General features: G+C 38.9%; 1 protein-coding gene across 1 annotated transcript in view; it reads left to right on the top strand.

Moving 5' to 3' along the window:
* vir-1 (virus-induced RNA 1) overlaps nt 1-21,275 on the top strand; it is a 51,298-nt gene extending 30,023 nt beyond the window's left edge. Inside the window, exons 2-5 of the mRNA XM_065222388.1 lie at nt 4,809-5,024; nt 5,180-5,337; nt 5,395-5,745; nt 20,324-21,275. Of these exons, the coding sequence (XP_065078460.1) occupies nt 4,809-5,024; nt 5,180-5,337; nt 5,395-5,745; nt 20,324-21,097 (1,499 nt within the window). The 3' untranslated portion in view covers nt 21,098-21,275. The remainder of the gene's footprint in view (nt 1-4,808; nt 5,025-5,179; nt 5,338-5,394; nt 5,746-20,323) is intronic.
* The last annotated feature ends 677 nt before the right edge of the window (nt 21,276-21,952 follow it).

Genomic DNA, 21,952 nt, shown 5'->3' with positions numbered 1-21,952 from the left:
TTCCGTAATGCGGTTTGTACTGCTCCAACGCTGACCAGTTTTCTTAAGGAAAGTCCCCTCACGGTACATCACTTGTACACAATTCGTTTTCTCGCAAAATATATAAAAAAAACTGACAACACGTATTAGAGCACCCGCACCAATGCGTTGCTAAAGCTATTTTAGCAACCTTCACCATAACGCAGTAACCGCACTATTAAAGTGCGGGAAATAACAATCTGCCTTTCGGTGAACAGCGGGTTGACAAATATAGCAGCGCGATTGCAACTTGCCCAAGCATTGCTATCTATGAAATGTTTGTTTTGTTTTTCATTTGAACATTGTGATATATGAATTAATTTGGATTTGGGACAAAAATGTGGACAAAAGCGACAGTAAAGCATTTCTCTGGAAGACCCGGAACATCCGTAAATGTGGAAAATTTAGTAAAAAAGGATCTAGATTTTTTAATCAATTTGTTGTTATGCTGCATGAACTAATTTGGATTTGAAACCTGTATGTGCACGCTGGGGACCATGAAACGGTCCTTTAAAAAATCCGGAACTTCCGTAAAGGGGGCCAATTCGTAGAAAAGATCCTAGAGCTCCGTATTTTTTCAAATCACTTATTTTGATGCTACATTAATGAATTTGGATCTGGGACAAGCATGCAAACTCTACTGGCCACAACCCGGTCTTTCTGGATGTCCGGATCATTCGTTAAAGTGATAAAAAAGATTCAAGAGCTTTACGATTCACGTATTCTGAAGCTACATGTATCATTAGGATCTAGGACTAGCATATAGAATCAGGTAGTGGTGTGATTTTTTGGAAGATTTTGAACATCCACAAAAGTAGTCCAGTCGCGTAAAAATCCTAGGTTTATTTGGGCTTCCCTGAGGTCTTGAATCTTTCCTGAATTTCATTAATTTTTCTATTGTTCCGAAATTTTTAATCATATTTATTAAATTTTCTGAAGACCTCGCATGGTTTCTGAAGCATCGCAATTTTTTTTTAAATATTTCAGAATTCCTTTGAATTCCCCTTAAACATGGATCTTCTGTGTAGTTTTCTTAATGTTTTTAAGTTCATTCCCTGATTTTTTTTTACTACCCTTAAATTTTCGAAACTTCTTGATGGTTTCCTCTATTTAACTGAAATAAATGAAACTGCCATAAAGTTCCTCGAAACGCAGCTAAAGTTTTAGGAACGTCCCTTAAGTTCTCACAGTTTTCCTGATATTCAAGGAACTGCCCTGACATTTTCAGGACTTACTCGAAGTTCACGTAACTTACTCATAGGTCTTTAAGCTTAAATTTTCCTGAATTTCATAAAATTGCCCTGAAGCTCTTGATATTTGCTGAGAAAAAGATCGAAGTAGGTTCTGCTCGCGAACGGTTGAGTTTCTTGCGATGTCACGAATTTCTTTAGCTTTCCCGAGTGTTTCCCGTCTAAAATTACTTTTTCGGTTGTGTAATTCTTTGAAAACTTTGAAGTTTGTGAATAGTTCTGGTAACGAAATTTGCCTGCGGTGTTTTTAGACAACATCGATTACTGAAAGGAGTTCAGGAGTGAATCTGGCAGACCAGAAATGTGGAGGATCTGTATCTGATTATTGTCGTTTTAACTGCGTGAAAACGAGAAAAAAATGCGATGATCAGGGCATACTAAAGGCATTACAGATAGTATTCCACGAAGTACTTAGTGCTTCACCAAGTCTCCAAAAGTTTTCCGTAAATCATTCATAAAACACGACGATGTATGCCGGACAATTTGCTATGAGAGATCGAGAAAATATGTGTCGTGTCGTTGATGCGTATTATGTATCATTTCAAAATCAACAATTGAAATGACCTCAGATCCATTTTGTGAACAAGCCTTCTAAGGCCATTTTCTCGGGAACCGAAACCTACATTCGTAATCCTAAGCCACAATCGGGTAGAGGAGAATTTCCCCTACCTGTTCATTATGTTGTTTTGCCTTGGCGGACGTCGGTTCGCGAGAAAATGGCCTTTCAAGGTTTGTTTACAGAAGTGAGTTGAGGCCTTTTCAATTGTTGGTCTTGATTTGTTCAAGTGAGAGTGTTTTTGAAGAAAATAGAAACCATGATTTATCAGTGACACGGCAATGCTATGCAGTATTTTGAGACGTTCTAGTGCCAGTATCTTGCATCCGACAAATTTTCAGATGGAGAATAGAATTTGTATAAGCAGCACATTTTTGGTAAAATGTTGGCATATTGTAAGATCGTTTCATTACATCTACTGTGCTTTATATTTTACATATCGACAAATAAGTTTTTTTTAACTAGTTATTTAAAATGTGTGATAAAAGTGCAAATTTCTGTCTAATAGTCTTTGCGTCTGCGGTTTTCTTGCAAGAAATCAAAACGAAACTTTTAAGCGCAAAAGAATCATTACCAACATAGGAGAACATTCGGTAAGATCCTTCCATTGCATTATTTTATGATTATTCAATAATGTACAAATATTTACACATTACACACAACTACACATAGTAACTCGGAGCGTTTGGTACGGTATGTCCACGCATCTTTCCACCCCTGTAGATTCAAGAAATGTTCCCATTAATTTCCAAGAATCATCTTTGCGGCAAATACAACGCAGTAGGCCTGGCCGTATTGATGTTTATATCATATCTCAGATATGCTGTAAACATCAATTAGACAAGAAAAATGATTAGACCTCATCTCACCTAATCATTTTCCAGGATGTTTTCTCGTACTGGCTGCGTTTGTATTAGATTAGATTAGATTAGATTAGATTAAAGCTCTTTATCTTCGCTGAAATAAATTTTCCAGGAATCTATTAGATTACCCTGGAGCTGTCGAAACTTACTCTTAAGATCTTGGGCTATTCCGATCTTCCGGAGAACCATTTCTTGACTACCTAGGTCTGTAGTTGGATCTTAACCTTCAATATTCAGTCTTCGTGCTTAGGTATATCAATATTGTCGAAAAAATACAATCACGAAACTATGTGATAAATTTCAGTTCGAAATTTGACGATAAGTTTAGCAACCATCTGTGCGAAAGCCGAAAACGTAAATTCACAATCGTGATAGCAACGACCGGTGCGTAAACAAGTTGCTAACTAAAATAGCAATGGCAAAAGTTGTCAAACTAGCAGCCCGAATAGCGACGCATTGGTGCGGGTACTCTTAGAGTAGGATGTACACATCAGGATGCAGCCAGAAATTTGTAAAATTTATATATATCGGAATGATCTTTGCAGATTTTTCGCAAACGATTTTTTCCGAGTTGATAAGAATTATATAACGCTTTAAGTTCTAATTTATCATATCATTTATTCAGGTTGTTTCTTACGATTTTCTGTAATGTTAGTCTGATTATTCTGACGTTCTTCCACCATATCTAGATAGAGCTAGAATTCGGGCGTAACAGCTTTTGTAAACAATGGCTTCTTTCGATGATTTCTAGGAAGTTAAGGCTCGCCAAGGCAAATCACAACACCATCGGACAGAGGAAGACTTCCCCTATCCGACGGTTATGTTGGTTTAAGTGAATGTACCTTGAGTTCCTAGAAATCGTCGATAGAAGTCATTGTTTACCAAAGCTGTTACGCCCTAATTCCAGCTCTATCTAGATATTCAATGTTCACTAGATTAAAGTTGTTTAGATGAAAATTGGCCAGCTTGTTATCAAAACTATGCCACAGAATGTCAAAAAGTGCCAAATCCATTTGAAACCCGCTTTGGTAAATCATATGACCATTAAGTGAATGTCGCTCGCTAGTAAACCCCACTGCACACATTTTCTCAGGCATTTTTCTGCTACGGACCATTGAGTGTTTGAAAATTATAGTCAGTTCAGAAAAAAAATTAGCATCCTGCATCGTATTGTGTCTAATTATTAATAGCATTCATAGCATGATGCCATTTGTAATGCTATTTTTTCCAAAGAATTGACTATATATGCTCGAAAAAGTAAACTATGAATCATTTACATTTTTAAAAAACTAACATTTCCATCATAAACACATGTTTCTATGAAGTTTCAGGTCATCAGTTAATACAGATTTTTTGCCTCGCGATACTGGTATGCAGATTTTTTCGCAAAAAAATACAGATTTAAATGTGGCAACCCTGAGCTTCAACTGTGTTTAAAATCGTGTTACGTAATCTAAACGTCAGAGTATCAATTACCTTGCTACATGTAATTGCACAAAATGTACTCATTTAGTCATGGATTGATGTACGAAATGAAAGCACCGTCTAGACGTGAACAAAAATGCTATGATAATCGTTGGCGAACTCTTTCATACCGATTTGTAACAGCAATACAAAAAAAACATTAACGTGAATACCCATCGTACAGAGGTTCTGTTGTTGTTATCAAACTAAATCATCTAGGAAAAATGTTTCCCGCTGCGCAGTGCATGACATTCGTACGCTTCGTTCGAGCCGACATAACCTGCATGGTTCCAGCGATTCAAAAAAATGTATCTAAATAGATGTCACTTGACTAAACGAAATCGCTTTCCACATATTTGTAGGTACCTACATACCTACATTGCATTACACTAATGGCATCGTTATTTTGCGTTGCGTCGTCAATTGAGTCATCATCTGCAGACTGTCACCGTCGTCATGATGTTCCTCTATTATTGCGATGTATGTACCTAGTTGCCTATGAATGGGGATGTTCTCTCATTGTGGGTGGTCTGACGTGTTCATTAGCGGGGATGTGTAACGATTTTTGCTTTTCTTTGGATACCTTTGACTTCAGTGGGAAAACCTTTCTGACGCAGTAGTGCTAATTTTTGCTATTTTTTTTGAACTACTCAACAGCAAGCAGCGAAAGCAAGAGCGACCCATCGGACGATGCGGAGTTCATCGTAGTACCCCTGGAGCATCAAAGGCCGTCCTACTATAATCGCTACCCAAGCAGCTTCGATAGCTTCGATGGTGTGTTGGACACGGAAGATTTCCCACATCAGGGACAGAGCCCGGTGTTCTTCCCGTCAGTCAACCCGTTCACGTGGCAATTCTCGTCTTACCTTGACGGTGAGTGAGTGCGCGAGCAGAAGTTTTGCGGTTACTCAACGTCTTCATTTCTAATTGCTATTAGCTAACTGGAGTGTTATATAAGTGTTCGCGGATGTGTGCGCAAACATATCGAGGGTAATTATTTCATTGTTTTTCTCTTTATTCTGTTGAAGATTTGATTAAGCGTCTTCGTGATCGGATGGCCGGCTCGTGGAATCCATTCTATGGAGGTAGTGACTTTTCCCATTCGGGACCGGGTGTTTGGCCGATTGAGATTCCCGATGATGACTCTTCTGAGGATGCCCAGACCAATAGCACGTCAACTGTTAAGGTAATTGATTGGGATAACGATTGACGCAGTTAATTTGTTTATCATTTTTATTTGCAGTTCATCGATGGCCACAAAGTAATTATCAACGACACCTACTACACCAAGAAGACCGGATATGGAACTTCGATCTACAAGGTCCGCGTTATCGATGTCAAGCCAGCTGAGGAAGACAAAACTGAGAAACCTGCCTCCGACGACAAGCCAGTTGACACCGGAAACCGTAATGGATCGGACGATGATGAAGCTACCAAGAATGATGAAGAAGGTGAAACCGACACCAAGGAACCGACAACTGAGGCACCAAAGCGTGACACCGAGCTTGATTCCAGTGACGAGGAAGCTCCTGCTGTCGATGATAGCGTAAATTCCATCGATTCCAACACGAACATCGACGCATCTAAGGCAGAGGTAATTACAGACGCTCCCGTTGATGGTGCTGATAAAGAAGATATTACTGCTACTACCGCTGCAAATACCACTCCTGCAGATCTAAAAGCTATCTCACCTGTTTAACTTTGTATTCCAATGAGCTGTACCAGATTTTCTACCTTCTAGAATTGGCATGCTCTGTAGCTCTAACATTTCTCTCTTAATAGTCGATCTCCTGAAGTAACACTAACCGTTTGAACTCATCTCAATAATCTACTTACCGCTCGAATGTAAAACAAAACCAAAAATGATCATTACGAAGCATGCCGTTAAACTATCCATCCATCCATCCAATCTATCTACTGCTGTGATTTCTCTCTCGTTGGACTGTTCTCCCGCTCCTTTCTTTTGTATATAAAGGAATTTGATTTTTTTTTCTGATCCAAACGTTTTTCGTTCATTGCTGCATGGATTATAGTAAAACAGGATAACTCGGATTCTATCCCACAACGGTTTACATGAACAGGAGTAAAATCTATTCAACTAACCCGCTGAGAGACCACAAACAGAGATAAAACGAGAGAACAGATTCGTCCAACGACCAATTTGTGTGTATGATATGTAAAGGCATTTCCACTAATGTACGATAATCTTCCATTACGGATGGCTAGTGATTTGATGATCAAAAACAACCCAACTAAATCCTTGAAACAATCATAAACAACAGCAGCTCACATGTGCGAGGTGTAGCACGCAACTTAATATAAATGTGTATATAGTTGAAGAAAATCGGCGGAAACAAAATACTTCTTGCGTAGCCAAACCAAAATGTTGATGGATGTTTTGGTTCTGCGAGTACTATGATGACGAATATATTTTTTAATGACTAAACGATACATTTTATGTAAATAAATAAAAAATGATTTAAAATAACAATAATACTTTTAATTTTATTAAATACCTTTCCCTGCTACTGCTCTTTGATTGAATTGAACTAAACCCTCTACTCTTACTGAACTACCATTACTGAAAAAAAAACCAAAGTAAAAACGCATGACTGAACAAAGCTAATGTACAAAGATTGTGTGAGAGGTAAGTGAGCTAACTTTTGCGATGCTTCGTTAACGTTTAACTTTAAGGAATTGGTTTGGATTAAGTTTAGGTTTGTTCATTAATGTTTGAAAATATATCGTCAAATTATTTTCCACTTTTGTATCATATTCCATTCATTCTTAAATATTGTGTTGTTCCGAATATGTTGTACGAACAATGTTAATAGATCAACAAGAGACGATATTGAAAATCAGCTTATTAAGGTTAACCCTTCAAAACGATCGTCCAAGGTGTAAAGTATGTCATTCGTCAGGAGTTATGCTGCCTATGAAGTTTGAACGCGAAAAAATCCGGACACAACACTTGTTAGGTTTTAAAAATGAGTTTTAGTTTTCATAGTTTGAACAGCTATACATTAGTAGGCATTATGCTTATTGTAAGACCATTGTTTCAGTCTTCCTTCTTACCAGTGTTGGAAAAGTTCGTGATATTTCACGAAGTTCACCAAGGGAAAAGTTCGCGAGTCATAGTGATCATAGTCATAGTCCATCACTGCTTCTTACCATAGGCCATTTTCGAACTTTACTTCGTACACGGCCCATCATCATTTGCACGAGCCCTGTTCCCACTTATTTGGCTGCCGCTTGAAATCCTTCAGGTCAATTGCAGTTCCACCCTTTTTCTTCAGCATGTGCTTCACAATTGACCAGTATTCCTCAGTTGGCCTTAGTTCCGGAGTATTAGCTGTATTCATCTCCCCTTCAAGTCCGACCGAAATAGAACTTATACTGCTCCAGAAAAAGCAGTATTCTCTTCCGTAGGCGGTAAGTTTTCTGGTTGATGGCCCAGAAGCAACGAAAGTTTTGCTTTTCAATCCACAACTGCAGATTGCTTGACAGGCAAGGAAATTTTTAAGGAATTTCGACTGGTTTTTTTATTTAACATTCTTCTGGGGCACTATTCCGGTCAACCGAGGTATACAATTCTTACCCAGGAATTTGATCGAAAACTGGCAGGAGCGGATAGTCCGGGATTTTCGTGTCGAGCGTGAAGTATCGAATCGCGCCGTGCTTGCTCCGGTGAAGCTATGATGTAAACAACCTGACAACCAATGCCTAGTGTGATTCTAGACTAGATGTTACTCAAAAAGGCTTAATGGAAGCGTTTTTAATGTGTCCAGATTTTATCGTGTTCAATCTTTAATCGCATGTCCCGTATGAATTTTCATCAATTTTGAGAACAACGTTATCCACTACACACTTATAAATACCTAATCTATAACCTATTAATTTCCTTGGGACAGTTAGGAATCTCCTTCCAACAACTTGATCAGCCAATTGTCAGAAAATCTACTTTCATATTTTGTGATAGAACTACAAACTTTGATCATGAAAAATGTGAAAACAACATCGTCAGTTTTTCCCATCAATGATGATGATGACGGTCCCACCTCTTACCACTACAAAGGTTTGAGCTGGACGATTTATGTTTAAGATAATTGAATATGACATTTTAACCAGGTTGGCAAGCAAAATATTCGCATATAAGTCCTATCCTGAAATTCAATCGTCCATAAATCCTGATGAATGTGGGTATCTTAGTGGAATACCTGTACAGTCGAGTATTAGTACAAGACACTGAAGAAGTCTGCACATTGTAGACGAAATACGCGTATATGTCAAGGATAAGCGAATAAGGTAGTGGAATCAAATGGAAATTACTAATCATTCTCTCTCTCTTTATAATCGTCGATAGTTCAAATTGAAGTTCTGATTTTCGAATGGTCATATTTTTCGATGAGATTACAAAACATGCAAGCTTCATTGAAACTGATTTTAACTTGAAACAATTATCAATAAATTTACAATGATTTTTCAAATATTTACATGTCATTTTTTCAAAACCTACTTTTTCCATATGGAACTGATATGCAGTATGTTTTTTTATTCCAAAAATATGCATCTAATTGAATGGGCATTTTCACTTTTTAAATTTTGTTCTGAATTGGGATGAGTTCGGAAGTTTCAGTTCCAACATATTTTTCTTCAAATTTTGATTTTTTTTTCAATTTAAATCTAAACTAAATAAATAGCACTAAATTTTGTTACAATTTGAGATCACACGATCAAAAATTCAGACGATAAAAAATCACTCTAAAATAGATTTGAGTTTATTCTAAATATAGCAATGAGTGTTCATTCGGCTGTCGACAGAAGCAGACCACTCACAATGTGTGTCACGCGATCGTCTGTTTACTCGGCAGCAACCATTGTGTGGTCCTCCTCATTGTTCTTCATCAGCAGTTCTTTCAGTCGATGCGTCGTCGACTTTGCAAAGCAACCGTTTCGTGATGAATGTGTGAGTGCTGACCACGTTTTGCGTCCATTGCTACAATGGAAGCGCTCTGACCCTCGTTGGCAAATTTGCCATACAAGTAAACCACTGGAAGCGGCTCCCGTTCTGGTAGACGGGGCTTATTGGATTTCGGAAGATAAAATGTTTGTGTGTTGCACCTTTTGACTATAGTTTTAAGATGTATTGTATAGTAAACAAGAATCCTCGGCTCTGTAAAGTTAATTTGGTTGAGCCTTATCAAATAAATTAATAATAATAAAAAAATATATATATGTATATATAGCAATGACCCAATGGCAACAATGATACGGTCTCTCACGCTTCACGCTCACTCAATTCCACTCATTTCTATTCCACACTAGCTCTATCTACTACATTCTTCCCCTTTTCTACTCTCCTTAATTGAGGATTGGGGGCAATTTATCAACCCTCTCGGGGCATTTAATCAACCCTCTCGAGGGAATTTCTTCTACCCTGTCGGAGGAATGTCTTCTACCCTCTCGGAGGAATTTCTTCTATTTTCTCGGAGGAAAGTCTTCTACCTTCTCGGAGGAATGTCTTCTACCTTCTCGGAGGAATGTCTTCTACCTTGTCAGAGGAATTTCTTCTACCCTCCCGGAGGAATTTCATCTACCTTCTCGGAGGAATGTCTTTTACCTTCTCGGAGGAATGTCTTCTACCTTCTCGGAGGAATTTCTTCTACGTTCTCGAAGGAATTTCTTGTACCTTGTCGGAGGAAAGTCCTCTACCTTCTCGGAGGAATTTCTTCTAGCTTCTCGGAGGAATGTCTTCTACCATCCCGGAGGAATTTCATCTACCTTCTCGGAGGAATGTCTTCTACCTTCTCGAAGGAATTTCTTCTACCTTCTTGGAGGAATTTCTTCTACCCTCTCAGAGGAATTTTAACAGCCCTCTCAGGGAGTGCCAGTAGCATCCTCGCAAGAAAGAGGATGGTTCTCACTTACCGAGTTGCGCCATTGTCGTGACTGGACCGAGGTTTCCAGCCTCGGTCACGGTTCCACGAATCTGCTGCTCCCTCTGTGCCGCTATCCTTTCTACTGATGGTCCTTTGCTGGTCGTCTGCTCTCTCCACAGTCCATCATAAGAATGCCGTCAACGAGCCTAGGTACCTCATATTTATACCTCTAGCTGTATCAAAATTTCCGAACCAATCAGATTCCATTTACATACGGTCTATCACGCTTCACGCTCACTCAATTCTACTCATTTCTACTCCAGACTAGCTCTATCTACTACATAGAGCACAGTCAATTTTACTGGAGATTGGAACTAAGGACAGAGAGCTTTGGAAGAAGGTGTTAAGATATATACATCCGAACCTGATGTTTCCATGCATGATCTGAGTAAAATATACGTTGTCAGCTACTCTACAGGAGAAAATACATTTTTAAGACATGGCTGCATGTCTTACAATTTCAGTAAACATCCAAATCACTTCATGAAACATAATGTAATGACCGAAAAGCGAGTAAGAAATGTAGGTGAACAATAGGATGGGCAATGTTTCTATGGTGGAACCAAATATATCATATTAACAATATGATCCATTCATGCCTTTTCCAAATATTGCAATGGCGACCCGTAAAATATTGCTTCACGCACCATCTAGCGTTGAAAAAGGTCAGCAACACTCATTCAATTACAATCGAGGGGTGCGAATACAGCTTTTATTACAAAAGTAAGAGTCAAATTATTTTCATTAATTACATTGTTTATATTACTTTCAAATTTTTCTGACATGTCACTGTTGTCATAAAATAAAATAAAATGCTAAAATATATTCATTTGAATTATTAAACAAATTTTCATTTGGTTTACTCCTCGTGACAACAAACAAATACATTGGTAGCCTTTTTGGCCACAGAGGTGCTTTTATCGCTAGAAATTCGGTTCTCCAGCTAAGCGAAAGAGTGGATCATATTGTTAATATAATATATTTGGTGGAACCCTATGCTCCCCACTTTGATTTCGATGCGCGTTAAGGTCCCCGACAACTGTGCACAATTGGCCCGAATTTAGTTATGATCTAGATTTGCGGGAGAATTTTAAATTTTGCATGAGAAAATACATGGAAAATGGCACGAAACTATTAATATGCTTACCAAGAATTCCAGAAATGCTCAATTTTAATTGGATTTAAATTGGAAATGGTATGCAGTACAACCAACCGGTGGAAATTAACGATTTTAAATTGGATTTGGTCCCAATCAAATCGATTACCGTACCTTATTCTAGTCCAAACTCTCCAATGTTTGTTTTGATTCACTATGAAAGTTTGACAGATAAAATGAGGGGTTCGTGGATTTTTATATGTTTCGAGGGATGCATCGATTAACTTGGAACCGGAGATAGTACTAGAGCTGAGCCAAAAAGTTGAGCACGTTTCTTCGGGACCTACTAGTCTAAGAGTTACCTCTATGGTACAACTTTGTCGAAAACTGCAATTCCTTTTAACCTACGTGGTACGGAGTCACTCAAAATGGTTGTCAAAACAAAAATCCTACTGGCGCTGTAAAAAAAAAATCTACAATCAGGATCAACATCAAGGCCTACGTCCCTTAAAAATATTCGTTTGAAATATGAAGTATTAGGATTAACATTCAAATTGAGAAGTAATAACTAAAACAAGTATATCTTCAAAGGCTGCCCAACTTTATTCGGACCAATGAAAAAGTACGATTAATTCGTTTCAAATATAATGATTGTAAACATCCTCAACAAAGAAAACTTAAGCATCAATATAAACGGGTCTGAGTAATTTTAAAGCTTATTTCTAACGTGACATGGCTCATTCAAGCAATTGTAATCAAATAATGAGAAAGTCATGAATGATTTCTCATTTTTGCTTTGTAAAAAATGATGTAAACAAAGGCCCGTAACGTGGGTAGATCACCTTTTCGTGGTACGTTACGGGATGTAAGATCTACCACCGATTCCTAGACTTCACTACTTCAAACTAGGGGAACAAGATTTTTCAATAATCCAAGGAACACATGATAGTGACAAGACTCGGCTTTGTCCACCGAGAATGATCTTGAATAAAGGAAAAAATGAGTTAGTTAGTCTTCATCTATGTGATTCCTAATCTTCTGTTCGTTGTTTTCTAGTTTGAAGTGGTCAAGACTAGGGTTCTGATGCATGGTCAGTATCGGTGTCATTCCTTAATTTTGTTGCTAAGGAATCCAATCCGGATCCTTGTGATTAATGCAAGAATGACAACAGTAAAAAAAATCGGATACTTCATCATTTCTCAATAGTGATGGAGTAATACGACATGCACTAAACTAAGGACACGGGATATACTACAACAGATCAAATTACTGGTCGCAGTGGTGTTAGGTCCCGAACAGAGAAAAAACAAGGCAAGGAAATTAATATTTTTCACCGCTCGTAGGTTTAACTTTTCGGAGAAATAAGTTATTTTAATTTTACCAAAGGCCTATTGCTGAGCACCTACCTACAGCCACATTATGAGCTTGTAGGTATGAGTATAATTAGGCATTTGGTGAAAGTAAAAGTTTAATAACTTTTTAAATATAAGTCAAATCAATTTACAGTCTTCGAAAAAGTTGTTCTGCATAAAAAATTTTGGATTTTGGTCTAGCAAATGAATTGTTTCGTGTTTTATTTTCCATACATATCAAGTTGAACATTGCATTAGGTCCTAAGTAACATTGATCAATTCCATTCATCGACTTTCTCTTTCGTTAATAACTTGAGCACATAACCGGTTCTTGTTGTGTTGGTCGTATTAGATGCTAGATAAAAGCTTCTATTATCGATCTGTGTGCTGAAAATAACTGGTAATGAAAGTTGACGAAGAGAAGCTTTCAATGTTACTTAGGGACACATATTACCCATGTCACTTCACGGTGAAGTGTCAACTTATCACTCACGGTGAAAGGATTCCCATTTGATTTACACGGCACCGTGAGTGACAAGTGGTCACTTCACTTCGTTTTCACCGAGAAGTGACACTCGTAATAAGGCCCAGGAGTAAATGCAATGTTCAGCTAGATATGCCCAAATTAAATGCAGGTTTAGTGCATTCAATTATAAACGTTGCTCAGGTATCAAAATCGTGCAACGTGGGTTTTTGGCTAGGTTTTGGAAAACCTCTAAAGCACACGGCATCGGCGTACATCGACCGACCCCAAGTTGGAAAAACTCCTTCGCCATTTCCCAACGTAACACCACCCATTGTTACAACGGTAACAGAGATGACGTCTTGCGCTTAGCAACGTCGAAATCCAATCTCCACACCGGACGCTGTGTCAAATCGTTCGGTTACTTTCACGTTACGCTGTACCGCATGTGTTCGACGCCCCCTTGTGTCGTTGGACTCAATACTGGCGTCATGAACCACGGTATCCACTAGTCGACCCAAAGCAACGCCACCTTGAACGGCTACCGGAACCAAGCCGCCCGTTCAACCACCTATCAAAACCGAGGAACTGCGGAATATTCAGGTCAGATCGAAACATTGTACCCCTGTAGAATAAGAATTTTATTACGCTAGGACAAATTCAGGTCCAGGGACAAAAATAGGAGCTGTAGCCCTAGTTCACTAGTTCACTCTTTGGCATACGCAATCTCGTTTGAAGTGATCGGGTTTGTACATTAGTCGTTTTTCCCTTTTTTATTGAATAGTGAGCTATTTTCACCTTGGTCGAGCCTTCGTAAAAGTCCTGCTTTTATGGTTTTTGTTGAGATTGGATGTCAAATGAAGTGAAGTGTTTCAGCCCGGAAACTTGAGCCCGCCTTGTTAAAATAGTCTGGCTGGATTAGTAGGTACTTACGTTCGCAGTCTTCGTTGTTGGGAAGTGGCGCTTAAGCTGCAAACGGTGGGAAGCAAAATAGTTCATTACAAGTATAGGAAAAATGTGACGAAATGAGAGTTGATTTTTCCTAAATTTAGCGTGAAGAATGAAATGGATCGCCCCTTAGATAAACTTTATACAAAACACAACAAAACAAAAAATCACGAGATGCCAAAAATGGGCAGGCATTGTATAGCACATACTTGCAATCCTTATGCACCCAATATGCAAGGAAAATAATGTTGAACGAATTCGTCTATTTATTTGATGTGTTATATAGTCGTAACAAGGATCGTAGGTGACCTGAATGTATCAGGTTTTTTTTTTAAATTATAGTCGCGTGAAATTAGTTTTAGGTCGTTCTCCATACTAGTAGCTGCACTGTTTATTCAGGCCAAACATTGTAAACCTAACGGTAGGCCCGTCCTCTGAACTTGGAGTTTTTTCTCCAGAATTCGATCTCATCGAACTTTCATAAACTCCCATAGGATATGAGAAATGGGTGTAATTTTGGTCTAAATGCCCCTAATTTGGGCCCATATATAAATTCAGCAATCGACTAAATTTTTAATAGGGACCAAAAATATCCATTTGTACTGAGATGAGACGTTCATCTAGATAAAATTAATAAATAACAGATTTTTAGCGGTGGGCCCAATCTTAGATCCAAAGGCGAACATTAGCGCCATTTTCCCTATGTGAAAAAAGTATTTGAGGTATAATTTTAACGGAATTCATTCCAAGAGGAATGTTTTTAAGAAGAATTACAGATGATTGAAAGTAGCTTTCCTGGTAAAACCTACGAGAAATTAAAATGGAAATTTGAGATTCCAAACGTAGTCCAAGATAAAAACAATAGTTTTTAAATAAAAAAAAATCAAATGCTAAGAGACTCGCTGAAAGTCTTTTAAATGAAGATAAACATCAACAACAATAACAAATAATTTTAGGACGCATTCGTATGAAATTTAGAAAAGACTTCAATGGAAACTTTGAAGAAATTTTGAGGATGGCTTAAATGGAGTTCTGAGGATTATTTCAAGGGAACTCTGATAGTATAACTTTAAAGAACTTCTGGAAGCATTCCAAAGAAGCTCCAACTAAAATTAACTAGATTTAATAATCTTTCATTTGACTTTCTGATCCAAAAATTCATTCCAGTGGTTCAAAAGTTATAATTTAAAAAATATAAATGCTTGGAAAAATGCTGGTTTTTTGGATCACCCTAACACGGGCTACTCTAATGGCGAAATTAAAAAAAGGCAGGTCTAATATTTTTCGATAAGGATTAAAATTATCAATTGCTACGAAGTTCTAAAATCCACAACATTTTTCTTTTTTTGACTCACCGGGATTTTGTCAAGCGTGTCTCTCTGTTCATACTCTTTAGTATGTAGCGCTTGACAAAGATGGCCCACAGTGACTCACGAAGAGCTTCTGATTCCGATCAATAGCAGTGCAGCTTCTTCCTCCTTCTATGGACGCCGAAAGCACTGCTGCTAATGCTGACGACCGGACACCACCACACACGGTGTTACAACTTAATCCGATCAGCGGTTGAGGTCAGCCTTGATAGTTTGCTGCTTGCGGAGAGCCTTTCGTTGTGTTCTGGAGAACACCACCATTCACTACGCGGTGATTGAATAAACACCGTTTGGTGAGACCGGATGGAATTCAGCTTTGAAATCTATGTTTTTTTATAATTACTTTATTTGTACAGGCTCAATCGAATAAACTTTACAGAGCCGAGTTATCCTTTTCGTTATACATTATTACTGTCTTATATTTAAAGTTAAAGGAACGGGACCGAGTACTCGTGGTTGTCTCGAGGTTAGTGGAGATTTACAATTTTAAGGGATGGGAAAAGGGAAAAAGGAGGTTTGAAATGTGGTTTACGATACAACTATTTAATTAATCCTAAAGCATGAAATTATTTCTATTCATCTTGAAAACAAACATTGAAGAAAAAAAACCCCACACGTACAAAATACAAACTAAGCACAAGGTTAATCAAACTTACAATCTAAGGTTAATATCCTTAAAGTAAACATATATGAGTTTCATAAACTCCAGATCGCGTCTAGCCAAAATATCCCAAACTGGAACATTAGGTTGTCTACCTCGAGCCCGAAGGGAATCATAAAAATGTGATCTAACTCCACGATACTCCGCACAAGACCAAAGGATGTGATCAGCGTCCTGGTAACCTTATCCAAATTCACAGAGATTGCTGTCTCCCAACCCCACACGGAACAAGTGAGCGTTTAGACAATAGTGATTGGACATGAGACGAGACATCACGCGTATGAAGTCTCGACCCAAGTCCAACCCTTTGAACCATGCAAACTTCGACACCTTAGGGATAATTGAATGTAGCCATCGTCCCGAACTCCTTTCCCTCCATTGACGTTGCCAGCTAACGAGTGACTGCTGACGATTAATAGAGAAAAATTCACTATAGGCGATTTGTCAATCATAAATGTCGCCTTTCATAGCGCCCACCTTCGCAAGTGAATCCGCCTTCTCATTGCCCAAAATTGAGCAATGCGAAGGGACCCACGCGAAGGTGATGATGAAAGAGCGCACGGATAAAGCACTAAGCAGCTCTCGTATTTTCAAGAGAAAATACGATAAGTGCTTTACCGGCCTAATGGAACGGATAGCCTCGACAGAACTGAGACTATCTGTAAAAATAAAGTAGTGGTCTGGAAGAAGTGAAGCAATAGTTTCCAAAGTGTAGTGAATTGCTGCCAGTTCAGCCACATATATAGAACAAGGAGCTTCAAGTTTTCGAGAGGCGCTATGAAATTCATTAAATACACCAAAACCAGAGGACTCCTCTATTAGAGATCCATCTGTGAAAAACGTTCTTGCAGAATCAACATGGCCAAACTTTGCAGAGTATAATGACGGAGCAATCATAGGACGATGATGCTCTGGAATTCCGCGGATTTCCTGCGTCATAGATAAATTAAAATTCACTGAATTGCCGAAATCGGAGAAGACTACACGATTGGGAATATTTCTTGAAGGGCTGACATCCTGTGTTAAATATAGGTAGTACAAAGTAATAAAACATGTTTGAGGATTTAGCTCCAGGAGCTCTGAAATCTATGTTAGGGAAATCGATTTTCGCAGGTAATCGGTGATAATTTTAATAACCATAGCAATACTTGCACATTCGTGCAGTTTTTAGTAGTGACATTTTGAAGAATGATGAAGTTTTAATTTTAACAGATGCGTAGAAATATTTCTAATCGAATGGTGATAACATTATTGAAATTGGTCCAGGGGCAGCTGAGATATCAACGTTCAAAATCTTTCATAATTTTGTTACATGTTCCATTTTCGGTTTTCACAAAGGGTACCCCCATATAGAAATCACAGACGTAGTCCTACGTCAAAAAATAAGTAAAAAGAATTCCACTAGCAACCTAATTTCATTACTTCAGTAAAGGGTGATACGGTCAAAATTTGGTCAAGGGAAAACGCGTGTAAATCGGTGAAATCGTTTATTTAAAAAATCAAATTAAATTTCTTTTTCAAGTTCAATTAGTATAAAATTCAGGAAAAATATTCAGTTAGGCTTCCGCTTTTCCAAATCCGAATTGCCGGGCCTTACGCTTGACCCCTGCCATCAGATTTTGTACAGCCACCTTGTCCACCTTCTTCGCCGCAGAAAGCCAGTTTGCCTTGAACTGCTGCTCGCCCTTAGCAGTTTTTTGGTCTTCTTTAGGTTCCGCTTGACAATAGCCCAGTATTTCTCAATTGGGCGGAGCTCTGGCGTGTTGGGAGGGTTTTTTTTTTTTTCCTTTGGTTTGTTTTTTCCGTCGATCTTGTTTTCCGTGCTGAGCACCAATTCTACCGACGTGCCAGGAAGGCAGCTCCCACACCTGGACCCTACCTATCGACCCATCAACTCATGAACCGGGGACCAACGGCTTTACTTCCCATCCGAAGGAAGGCGTGATCAGAGATGTTATATGCCTCAGAACATCCCGGCGGCGCCGACTGGGATTGAACCCAGGCCTGCTGGGGTGAGAGGTAATCACGCTTACCACTACACCACCGGCGCCGTTCGTGTTGGGAGGGTTCTTGTCCTTGGGAACCACCTGCACGTTGTTGGCGGCGTACCACTCCATGGCCTTTTTACCGTAATGGCAAGATGCCAAATCCGGCCAAAACAGTATGGAACAACCGTGTTTCTTCAGGAAAGGCAGCAGACGTTTATTCAAACACTCTTTCACGTAAATTTCTTGGTTGACAGTCCCGGAAGCTATGAAAATGCTGCTTTTCAAGCCACAGGTACAGATGGCTTGCCAAACCAGATATTTCTTTGTGAACTTTGACAGTTTCATGTGCTTGAAAACATCTGCTACCTTTCCCCTTCCTTTTGCCGTATAAAACTTCTGTCCCGGAAGCTGCTTGTAGTCGGCTTTGACGTAGGTTTCGTCGTCCATTACCACGCAGTCAAACTTCGTCAGCATCGTCGTGTACAGCCTCCGGGATCGTGCTTTGGCCGTCGTATTTTGTTTATCATCGCGATTTGGAGTCACTACCTTCTTGTAAGTCGATAGTCCGGCTCGTTTTTTGGCTCGATGCACGGTTGTAGACGATACACCCAGCTTATTTGCGGCATCTCGGAGAGAGAGGTTAGGGTTTCGCTTGAAACTACCGGCAACTCTCTTTGTCGTCTCAGCGGCTTCCGGTTTTCGATTTTCCCCCGATCCAGACTTCCTGGCTATCGACAAACGTTCCCCAAACACTTTAATTACATTTGTAACGGTTGATTTGGCAACTTTTAGCGATTTTGCCAACTTTGCGTGCGAGTAGCTCGGATTTTCGCGATGCGCGAGCAAAATTTTGATACGCTGCTCTTCTTGCTTGGACGGCATTTTGACAACTGAAGAGTGAATTCCAAAATCAAAATAGGAGCAACATTCTACACACACACACACACCTTCAAAATGAGGGGTGTTCAGGTTTTTTAAATGCAAAATTGAAAGAAATACGTCAAGTTGATATTGACCAAATTTTGACCGTATCACCCTTTATGTACTTTTGGATGTTTTTCCTTATTAAAGAGTTATTTTCTCCTTTACTTTACTTAAATCTTTTTTTTTTAGTTAGGTAGGTTCCGATTCTACAGATTGTAGTTTCATTTGTATACCTGCACGGGAAAAAAAATCCGATTCCATTTTCATGATTAAAAAATCATGAAATAAAAAAACTTGCCATCCCATGAAATCATAATAATGATTCATGATTTCGTTATGGAAATTCATGATTTCATAATACAGTGGAATCATGACCGCTTCAAGCGTTACCCAGAAAACCGTGTTCACCGCACTACATAAGTATCTCTTATATGCCTTTTGCCTTCCTACTGATAGTCTAGTGGGTGCTAGTGGTCAAAGTATGGGTTTAATGATCGTAAGGTTCATGGTTCGAATCCAGTCTGTTGCTTTATTTTATTCTTTCATATGTTTTGGTTTAAAAACTAAAAGTTAAAATCAGGAATTTAGTTCATGATTTTAACTAGGATAATTCATGATTTCGGGAATCTTGGGTGCGTTACGCAACCATAGCACACGCTATCATGAATATTATTCATGGTGTATTTTCATAACATGAACATACGCTATGTTCATGAAATCATGAGTCATTTGTCTCATTTCGGATTTTTGATTTGTTCCCGTCTGTGGTCTTGACATTTTTACGTAAGGGATGAATACTTAAGGGGGTTAGATTTTGATAAGTCTTTAGTGGGATTGACACTGATGAATACTGCTAATTGTAGTCGAATTACGTATCTGTCATGGATACCAAAATCAAATGGAAGATAACTTTTTTTGCTGTTTTATTTAAGAATTCCGCTAACCAGACAAATTTCATTACTTCATTCAAGAGAAACGCAATCATGCCCTGGAACAAATTGATCTTTTCACTCATATTTTTCTTGTTCTACGCCCTCAAAGTTGGTACAAATGTTATAATTTATCAAACATCGAATCAAACTTTTGCCTATAACTTATCGAAAATATCATAAATTGTAATGATTTTTTGGCGGAAATTCTAGTTATAAATGACCTTCCAAACAAGTCTTTGAGTTTCATATTGCACAGGCTTCAAAAACCTCAAAACGAACTTTTACCCCACTCGAACTTTATCCCCAACTTATCCTAATACAAAAAAATGTCGAGTAAACTGTAATATTGAAAACCTAAATTGTGTTTTTTTTTAGTTTGCATAACAAGTAAGACACTCGGTATCAATTTCGATAATTTCCATGAAAGAAAATTGTAATCGATAATAACTCATCATAACTTTCAAATGAACTTATCCCAAAACATTATTTCATTCAACAGGAACACACTCTATCTGAGCACGAATTGGACGAAGATGACCTTATGAACGCCGTACTGAAATCCTTCTATTCGGAATCGGACTCTGTGGAACGAAACATCCTGGCCAACGATCCCACGAAGGACCGGGAAGACGTCAGTTCGGCTGAACAAACGGATGATTACTTTTCTCCGGACGAATGGAGACAGAACCAGGACGATCGGAAACGAATCGTAGTCGGTGTCAATGGCATCAACCGTTATCCCGTTCGCAATCAGAACCAATTTGACGAAAATCCCACAGCACCAACCGGATCGATCGATCTGACAAATGACATTGCCATCAATGACATACTAGCCGATCAGTCGATTCCTCTGCATCCGGATGTGGAGCTATTTGCACCTAACCGCAGGCGACCTGCTCAACAGGATCCGATGCAATCGTTCCCGATGTTCCCGGGATTTCCTCAGCAGCTCCCTGGGGGAAATCGGTTCCCACAGCAGTTCCCACAACAGTTCCCACAGCAGTTCCCCCAGCAGTTCCCTCAACAGTTTCCCCAGCAGTTTCCACAGCAGTTCCCGCAACAGTTTCCAACACGACCACAGTTCGGTCAGTTTCCGGTGCAAACATTCCCAATGTTTCAAACACAACAGCCCAATCCACTCCCCTTCGGTCAACGACCTCCAGTGCAGCAGATTCCAGTCCAACGACCCGGTGGATTTGGTCAGCAGTCACCGGTCCTGGTGATGACTTTCCCATCCAATTTCCCCTCTGCTTTTCGGGATGTTCAGCCGTGATTGAAGAAATAGTTAGGTGACGTTTTATTTATTTATTTATTTATTGACTATTTATTGATAATTTATTGAGTCACGTTAACCTCTAAGCCACCAAAGATCAGGGAGATTCCAAGAAGGATAATTGTATTAAAATACTCGCTAGAGTATTCAACTTTGTTAGTACATTTTGAATTGCAACTAAATTTCACAAATAAATACTGACTGACTGACTGAGAATGCTGCGTTTTAATTTGAATGTACTTCGAAAGCAGCACCAGCAAAATAATTCAATTTCACAGCACAATGAACTTGTTTATATGTGGAAACCTTACAAGAAACATCCATCAATATCATCATCCGTATCGTATCGTCTTGAATGACTCCCTCGTTCGCAACCTCTTCTCATCAAGATGCAAACCATTATTATTATATTGATATTGATACAGCATCCTTTTGCCGCACTCGAATGTGATGTATCATCATAATATCTTCGTCATCATGGTAACATTTATGTGCATCGATTAGCTTTCCTCCCATGTATTACTCTTGGGCTGCACAGCAGACAGAAGAACAGAGTCAGGAAGCTGACTACAATGGAAAATATATTTATTAAATTTTGAAGTATGTTTTCCACTTTCCAACTAAACCGAATGCATATTTTATTCTGATCTCGTAACGGACTGCACGGAGCTTGGTGGAGCCCACTTGTCCTTCTTGAGGGAGTGGGCGGCGACGGAAGCGGTTGAAACTTTGAAGCACATTTTCTATTATTACCTTCTACAACAAGTTTGAAGAAGATTCACCTGTGTCGTCCTTGTTGCTGCTTTTGTCATTGCCTATAGATTGCCCTCCCCCCCGGATCAGTCGGAGATAGTC

Source organism: Ochlerotatus camptorhynchus, unplaced genomic scaffold, assembly GCF_037179485.1.
Source record: "Ochlerotatus camptorhynchus isolate MF236.1 unplaced genomic scaffold, CSIRO-AGI_Acam_v1.1 ptg000167l, whole genome shotgun sequence".
Lineage (NCBI taxonomy): Eukaryota > Metazoa > Arthropoda > Insecta > Diptera > Culicidae > Ochlerotatus > Ochlerotatus camptorhynchus.
The sequence above is the reverse complement of the archived record's forward strand: the minus strand, read 5'-3'. Positions and strand labels throughout refer to the sequence as shown.